This window comes from Lycium ferocissimum, unplaced genomic scaffold (assembly GCF_029784015.1).
Source record: "Lycium ferocissimum isolate CSIRO_LF1 unplaced genomic scaffold, AGI_CSIRO_Lferr_CH_V1 ctg14472, whole genome shotgun sequence".
In the NCBI taxonomy this organism is placed as follows: domain Eukaryota; kingdom Viridiplantae; phylum Streptophyta; class Magnoliopsida; order Solanales; family Solanaceae; genus Lycium; species Lycium ferocissimum.
The window spans coordinates 2401-11485 of NW_026715476.1; the positions used below are offsets into that span (position 1 = coordinate 2401).

General features: G+C 39.3%; 1 protein-coding gene across 1 annotated transcript; it reads left to right on the forward strand.

Moving 5' to 3' along the window:
- Positions 1–2687: 2687 nt before the first annotated feature.
- On the forward strand, positions 2688–8017 carry LOC132042276 (uncharacterized). Its single transcript, XM_059432870.1, has 5 exons — positions 2688–2949; positions 3268–3320; positions 4486–4537; positions 7326–7436; positions 7803–8017. The coding sequence occupies exons 1-5, from the start codon at positions 2688–2690 to the stop codon at positions 8015–8017; spliced, it is 693 nt and encodes a 230-aa protein (XP_059288853.1).
- The last annotated feature ends 1068 nt before the right edge of the window (positions 8018–9085 follow it).

Here is a 9085-nt window from a genome sequence, read left to right on the forward strand (position 1 = left end):
GGGTCCGGACGAGGCATGGCACATACCATTAAAAGGCCGCGGAGGATTCTTACCAAAATAGAACTTCAGGGGTCATTTGTACATATCAAAAATATAAAACATATACAGAAACTCGATAGCATACTCGGATGTCAGATCTTATAACGAACATTTGACAATAATCAAAGCATAAGTCTTTCGGACGTCGAATGTTTCGTGTCGGAATAATCTTTCTGAAGTAGTTTCAAATCCCAGAGTAGGTCATATAATTCACATAAATAATTATAACGTTATTCTTTGGAAGTTAGAAAGGTAGTTAAAAGTTTCCCTTAGTTTTCATTTTAAAGAAGATCAAACGGAATATCAACACAAAGTTCGGAAATAGTGGGTCCGCCTCGGGTCAAGTAAGGTGGCGTACCCAAACGGCGCATATGAAACCTTATGATGTCATTTATGAGAGGTATAAGATAATCGGATTTCATATGTACAAGTTCTAGATACTTGGATGACTTGTTGAAGCAATCGCAACATAATTAATTCAATTCTACTGAATGAAAAAGGGGTAAATTTGGACGTAGATTCCAAAGAGTAGAGTCGTCCCCGAGGTCCGAATTCAAACCTATTACATCTAGGACATGCCAAGAGAAGGAAGGGTGGAGCCTTATATACCTTTCTTGCCCTTTACGCTTGCCAAAGTTCAAATCCCGTTTCGTCCAAAACCTACAAATGGTCACATTTACCAATTTGCTATTCATAAGGCTTAAAATTTCAATCTTAACCAATACTTGTCTACAAAAATTTGGGCAAGCATCTCCCCTATATATATAACATCCCCGAGATTCAAACTCGGCCAAAACAACAACAATCATACCAACAACCATATAAACAACATCAACAATCGACTAGAAACGCATTCTAGCGCAAATAGTCTTATTTTCCAAATAATGCAACAACTCCAAATCCAACTTTACACTTATAAGTCAATATCCATATTTTCATGTTCACATACTAATTCAAGATCATTCAAACATAAACCAAGAGTATTTCAAGCCTTATATCCAATGTTCAACATTTTCATATTCCATCCAAAATTCTCATATATGCAAGAAAACCATCTCAACACATTTTCTACTTACTACTTCATCACTAACAACCATAATCCACACTTTAACAACTTCATTATCTTAATACCATAAAATCACATTAATATGACATAATTCTCTACATTCCATTTTCATGCCAACTTAACCCATATATCCTTCATTTACATTGTAAAGATCACAACAACACAACTATCATATTAAACAAAATAAATCCATCATTATTTCACCACAACATCACCCACGGCCAACATGCTAATCTCCAACTTCATCCAATTTTATTTCAACTTTCATTTCCAATGCAAATTCCACAATACCCACAACTAGAATACAACATAAAATTTATTCATCTTGCTTATACAATATATACACACACACGGCCACATGCATATTCATGCAATCACCATGCAAACTCCTATATTCTCATGAGTTTCATCCTTTTCTACGCACTACAACATCAACAAAGCCTTTATAACATATAAAAAGGGATTGAATCATACCTTTTTCTCTTAACTTCTTCACTTGGCTCAAGTATCAAATTGATGAAATGAACGACCCATCTTCCGAAACAATTACACCACGTTGTAGAGGACCCTTGAATTAGTGGGAATACATGAAGAAAATAATTTTTGGGACAAGATTTCAAGAGGTGGATTTGCACCACCATGGCCGAATGGCCTTTAGTCTTGCTCCTTCTCCTTTTTTTTTTTTTTTTTGTTCTTTCTTTTGTCTTGAATTAAAAGAGGAACATATATATATATATATATATATATAGTTATTGTAGGCATGTGAGGGGCACATGCCTAATTCTAGAATTTTCTTGAAATTTTTGCAAAGATGACTTATTTGTCATCTTTTTTCTTTCCTTTCTTTTTTTTCACATGGCCAATTTGGCCCTTTTGAACTTTCAAGAAACTTGTGTGAAATTCCCGTTTTGCCCCTCGACTTTTCTCAATATTACCATTCTGCCCCTAGCCTTCCACATTATTTCCATTGGCCATTTTTGCAAAATTTCTCTTTTTACCCATGGCCTTTCCCAATATGTCCATACTACCAATGTTCATAAATAATATTCCTAACATCTCGTACATCAAAATAATTTTTGAAAATGGTCTCGCCCTTAACTTTCCACGTCGACTTTGAAATTTCCAAACGTACAAAATACGAGCTATAACAGATGCAACACGGTAAGGTTGTTGCTTATGCATCTAGGCAGTTGAAGAAGCACGAGAAGAATTATCCACTTTCCATGATCTTGAGTTAGCTAGGGTGATCCAAGCTTTGAAATTGTGGAGATATTAGTTATACGGTGTCCATGTTGATATCTATACTGATCACAAGAGCCTCCAGTATATCTTTAAGCAGAAGGACTTGAATTTACGTCAGAGGCGATGGCTAGAGTTGTTAAAAGATTATGATGTTGATATTTTGTACCATCCTGGAAAAGCTAATGTAGTCGCCGATGCTCTTAGTCGTAAATCCATAGGTAGTCTAACAGAGGTGCAGCTGGTGAAAAGAGAGATAGCATGTGAAGTTCGCCGATTAGCTAGCCTTGCAGTTCGGCTTATAGACTTAGGTGATACAGGAGTTACAATTCAGGATACAACGATGTCATCCTTGGTAGCTGAGATAAAGGAACATCAGGATGAAGATCCTGTTCTAGTCCATTATCGGGATACAACTCCTCAAAAAGAAAAGACACCCTTCGTGTTCACAGGAGATGTGCTCAGGTATCGAGGTAGATTATGCGTTCCTAATGTTGCAGGCCTTCATCAGCAAGTTATGGGGGAAGCCCATTATTCTCACTATTCTATCCATCCGGGCACAACAAAGATGAATCATGATCTCAAAGAAGTTTATTGGTGGGATGGTATGAAAAGAGATATAGCGAAGTTTGTTGCTCAGTGTCCGAATTGTCAGCAAGTTAAGATAGAGTAGCAGAAGCCCGGAGGTTTATTACAGGCTATAGAGATTTCAACCTAGAAATGGGAGGTAATTAATATAGATTTCATTATAGGTTTTCCCCGTACCCAGCGAAAGTATTATTCAATATGGGTCATAGTTGATAGGCTTACAAAGTCTGCTCATTTCCTACCAGTCAGAACTACCTATTCGGCTGAAGATTATGCAAAGCTCTATCTTAGAGAGATTGTACAACTTCATGGTGTTCCTGCAACCATTATTTCAGATAGAGAGGCGCAGTTCAAAGCTAATTTCTGGAGATCTTTTCAGGATGCTCAGGTGAGTCTTTGTACCGCTTTTCATTCGCAGACCAATGGAAAAGCTGAGCGTACTATACAGACCCTTGAGGATATGCTGAGAGCTTGTGTACTTGATTTTCAAGGTCGCTGGGATGATCATTTGCCGCTTATTGAGTTTGCATATAATAACAGTTACCATTCCAGTATTCAGATGGCTCCTTATGAGGCTTTGTATGGACGGAGATGTAGATCCCCTATAGGATGGTTTGATGTTAGAGAAAATCAGTTAGTTGGTCCAGATTTGATACAGCAAGCAGTTGACAAAGTGAAAGTAATTCAAGAAAGACTACTAGCAGCTCAGAGTCGACAGAAATCATATTCAGCTAATGGACGATGCAAGTTGGAATTTGAAGTAGGCGATTGGGTTTTGAAAATTTCTTCTATGAAAGGAGTGATGCGATTTGGCAAGAAAGGTAAGTTGAGCCCTCGGTACATCGGACCATATAGAGTAATTTTTACAGTGGGTAAGGTGGCATATGAGTTAGACCTACCTCCTGTGTTGGAGTCTGTACATCTGGTATTTCATGCATCTACGCTCCGCAAGTGTATAGGAGATCCCTTGAGAATCGTACCGGTAGATGATATCCAGGTGGCCGAGTAGTTATCCTATGAGGAGACCCTAGTGGCTATATTAGATAGACAGGTTCGTCGATTGCGAACTAAGGATGTGGCTTCTGTTAAAGTACTCTGGAGAAATAATAATATCGAAGAAATGACTTGGGAAGCTGAAGAGGAGCTGAAGGATAAGTACCCACACTTATTTCTGTTGTTCCTGGAGGCTCAGTCGGAAGTATCATTTTCCCCAAGTATTGGTTTTATTTATAGTTATTGTGATTGGTCGCGTGAGGCCATGGTATTGTATATCTTAGTATGTAGCCCTGTGTGGCATTATTTTGGGTTGCTGTGCATAGGCTGGATTGGTATATTTACAGGGGAAACTCTGGCAAAATTTCTATAGAATCTCTAAGAATCTACCATTTGAGGACGAATGTGTTAAGGGGGGAGAATGTTACACCCCGTGGTTTTGTACCTTGAGATTCACCGTGCATTTGTGGTTCTAATCTTGGACATGGAGGTTATCAAGGTTAAGTAAGATTAGACAAGTTTATCTCATAGTTATTAATGTTTAAGCTCATGTTTAGCAGGTATTGGGCGGATTAAAAGTTGAGCAATTGAAGAGAAAATGTTTCAAGGAAAGTGAAATTCTACGGCCTGTTATATGGACCGTATAATGTTTTACGGGCCGTATAACTGGCTGACCTCCACCGTAAATTGGTTCCAGAGAGGATGAACCACTGGTCAGATTTTACGGACCGTATAATTAGCCGGCCCCCAGCATAAAGTGATTCCACAATAGGGGGATCACTGGTCAGGTTTTATGGTCCAATTATACGGACTATTTAAATTTTTACGATCCATATAGTTGACCGCAAAATCGAGTCGGCCCAGTTTTAATATCAATAAATACCCGACCCTCCTTCATTTTATTTCATTTCCATCATTTCCCAACTCCATGAGAGCTCTTGAAACTTCTTTTAGTCATATCTATACAAAACCCAAGTGAAATCAAGGATCAAGAGGCTAGCAATCAAGGAAATTAAGTGTTTGGAGTCTTACTAGGGCTGGTAAAACCCAAGATTTCCTTTGGTGTTGAAGTTAGGGTTTCACTAAAGTGGATAATTTGATTCAAAGCTTTCTCTTGTGTGACTAAGGTAAGTTTTATACATATTTCCATGTTATTAAGAATACCTAATTGTGGAACAACTTGATTAATGAAGTAAAAGAGGAAGTTCAAGTGAGAGTTTGATAATATTTGAGTAATAAATTGACTTCAGTTGTTATTGTTGGGTATTTTGAGTATAACCTTCCAATGAATGCTAGTAATTATGATGAGGAAGGGTAGTACACGATTGGATATAGGATTGTGTTGAAATTGTTGTTATGTATTGATTATGAAAAGGCGTTTTGGGCATCAAATGAAGTCTCTTGATTATGGAATGGATGATAATGTTATTGTTGATTGGGGGCTGTTTTATGATATAGTGGATGTTGATAAAATAGGGGAAATGCTGCAAAAATTTTGTTAATTCGTTAATTACGCTAGTTTGGACTTAAGAGTTGTTCAAGATTTAACCTTAGTACGATCCTTTTGAATGTAGACCTTGCAAACGTGGAAGGAGAACGTTGAGCCATTAAGGAGACGTTAAGGTATGTTCAGGCTGACCCTTTTTTCATATTGGCATGATCTTATGATATGAACTAACAAGCGAGTGAACGAGCTTCCATATTACTCTACTCTTAGAAGTACTAGGAGAACTTCAGCCATCGATATTCCTATACCCCGCTCTGAATGTTCCTTCTGTCCATGGGTCATTGATGATGTTAACTCAAAGGATGTTTCTCGGAGGTAGTACGGCCTTATGTCACTCCCACATTTCTATGTATCCAATTTGTTCATGCATTGCTTTAATTTATATATATGCACATTGACCTATGACTAGAAGGCGTTATATACGTGTATATTATATGTATATAGGGTATGGAGAAAGGGATAGGCATTACATACGCATTACCACCTGATCAGCCGGTCCACAGTGATAATGATCTGTGGATCGGGCTACACGTTCCGCAGCAATATATATGATAATGATATATGGATCGGGTCGTATGTTTCTCGACAGTAACATATGATATATGGATCGGGCCGTACGTTCCTCAGCGCTAACAGTGATATTATGACCTATGCATATCATACGCCCGGCGAGGCAATTTTATGTTAAACCGATGTTCCAGATGTTCAGTTACGGATGCATTCAGATATGAAGATTTAGCTTTCCTATTTCAGATGTCTCTCATGATTCTTATGTACTTGATATTCTTATACCTTACATACTCAGTGCATTGTCTGGACTGACTCCCCTATTGCATGCGGGGCTGCGTTCATGCCCGTAGGTACAGGTAGACAGACAGGTGATCCCGCTCAGTAGGACTTTCACTTAGCAGTAGTTGGTGCGCTCCATTTGATCCGGAGGAGCAGCCTATTTTGGTATGCCATTCTTTTGAGATGTATATGCATATGGGTATGACGGGGCTCTGTCCCGTCCTTTCTAAAGTTTTCTATTCCATTGAAAGTTTGTAGACAGTTGTATGTATTTGATAGATGATGTAGCCTTGTTGGCTCCTATACTTTTGTGTACAGAATATGTAGCGGCCTAGTCGGCTTGCACTGTTCTTTTAGTATATTTATATATGTACAGTTTGTACAGAGTTTATGATGTCATCCTCTCATGAGTCAGTATAGTTCAGAGTGAATGAATTGTGGGCCCTTGTTATCCCGGTACTAGTATAGGGGTGTTTGGTCATTAGGGATCAGGCACTCGTCACGACTCACCGGCCTGGGTCGTGACATGTTTACTCAGAGGATCTTAATTCTAGATAACAGAGATGGATGAAGTTGCTTCAGGATTATAATATTACTATCTTGTATCATCTTGGCAAGGCAAATGTGGTGGCAAATGCCTTGAGCAGAAAATCAGCTAACATGGGCAGTTTGGCTCGTTCGATTACGTCATAAAGTACATTGGCCAGGGAGGTTCAGACTGTGGCTAACAGTTTCATGAGGCTTGATGTGTCTGGTTCGGGTAGAGTGTTGGCTTGTATTGAGTCGAAATCCTCGTTTCTGGAGCAGCTTTAGGCCAGACAGTTTGAGGATGCCAGTTTGAGTAAGATTCTCGATAAATTCTTACGTGGTGAGGCCAAGGAAGTTGTGATTGATGAAGAGGGTGTCTTGAGAATCAAGAGGCGTGCTTGCGTTCCCCGTGTTAATGATCTGATTAAGATGATTCTAGCGGAGGCTTAAAATTCTAGATATTCCATTCATCCTGGTGCTATCAAGATGTACTGTGACTTGAGGTAGCACTACTGGTGGGCTAGGATTTAGCGTGATATTGTTGAGTTCGTTGCACAGTGTTTTAACTGCCAGCAGGTGAAGTACGAGCACCAGAGATCCGGGGTACACCTCAAAGGATGCCCATTCCCGAGTGGAAGTGGGAGAAGATAGAGATGGACTTTGTGGTTAGTCTTCCGAAGACCTTGGGTAAGTTTGAATCAATTTGGGTCATTGTTGATAGATTGACCAAGTCTGCGCAGTTCATATCGATTCAAATTACCCATACTGCCCAGAAGTTAGCCTAGATTTATATCCGTGAGATTGTTTGTCCATATGGGGTTCCTATTTCCATCATATCCGATAGAGGCACGATGTTTACATCCCGATTTTGGAAGATTTTGCATTTAGAATTGGGTACTAGATTGGAGCTTAGTACAGCTTTCCACCCTCAAAAGATGGCCAGTCTGAGCCTACGATTTAGGTCCTAAAAGACATGCTCCGAGCTTGTGTGATTGACTTCGGTGGCCACTGGGATCATTTCTAACCATTGGTAGAATTTCAATTTAATAATAGTTACCACTCGAGCATTGACATGGCCCCATTTGAGGCTCTATATGGGAGGAGATGTAGGTCTCATATTGGGTGGTTTTGATGTTTTCGAGGTAAGGCCATGGGGTACAGATCTTTTGAGGGAGTCATTAGATAAAGTCAAGGTGATTCAAGAAAAGCTCTTGGCAGTTCAGAGTAGACAGAACGAGTATGCGGAATCGAAAGGTCCGAGTTCTTGAGTTCATGGTTGGAGAACACGTCTTATTAAAGGTCTTACCCATGAAAGGTGTGATGAGATTTGGGAAGAAAGGTAAGTTTAGTCCCAGATTCATTGGTCCATTTGAGATCCATAATCGTGTGGGGGATGTTTCTTATGAGTTGTCTTTGCCCCCCGGTTTGTCAATGTTCATCTAGTATTCCATGTCTCTATGTTGAAAAGATAACATGGTGATGGTTCATTTATCATCTATTGGGATTCTTTCATGTTGGATGAGAATCTGTCTTATTAGGAAAAGCCTATTGTGATTCTAGATAGAGAGGTTCGTAAGCTGAGATCGAAACAAAAAGCATCAGTGAAGGTTCAGTAGAAGAACCATCCCGTTGAGAAAGCTACTTGGGAGATCGAATCCGATATACGAGAGAATTATCCCTAGCTTTTCATTTAGTCAGGTACTGTTTCCCTTGTTTCTCTTCCTTGTCCGTTCGGGGACTAACGGGTGTTTAATTGGTATCTGATGTACTGATCAGCTAGGTCGTTATAGGGGTAACTGTTACACCCCGTATCTTCGAAGAGCTCTTATCAAATTTGAAGCATAAGCAAGTTGAGATATGGTTAAGTAAAATCATTTTGGAATGTAAGGAGCAAGCATTATTAAGTATATTTAATGAGTGAAGGTTGTATATAAGGTATACCGGAAGGTTTTATAAGGAAATGAGTGGAAGAAATGGAGTAGTACGACTTTGGAGAAAGGACGGGTGGAGTTTTGTGTGAAACTTTTGGTCCAACTTGATGGACGAATATCTCTTAGCATATGAAGTGTTTTGAAGTGAAACAAAGGCCTAAAATGAAGTTCGTCGAGTCTAGTTTCCAAAGCAACAAACCGCTCATCAATAGGACATCGGAGTAGAGAATTATGGACGTTACAAGTTCGGCTGACAGAGGAGAAACTCGTGCTACAGTACCGACTTGCTACGGTACTGCTACAGTCTGCTACAGTGAACCCGACCCCAAATTTGACCCCTATATAAAGGGTGATAACCCCCTTTTTCATCAGATTTGCCCAAAAAATTCCAGAAATTTGAAGAGA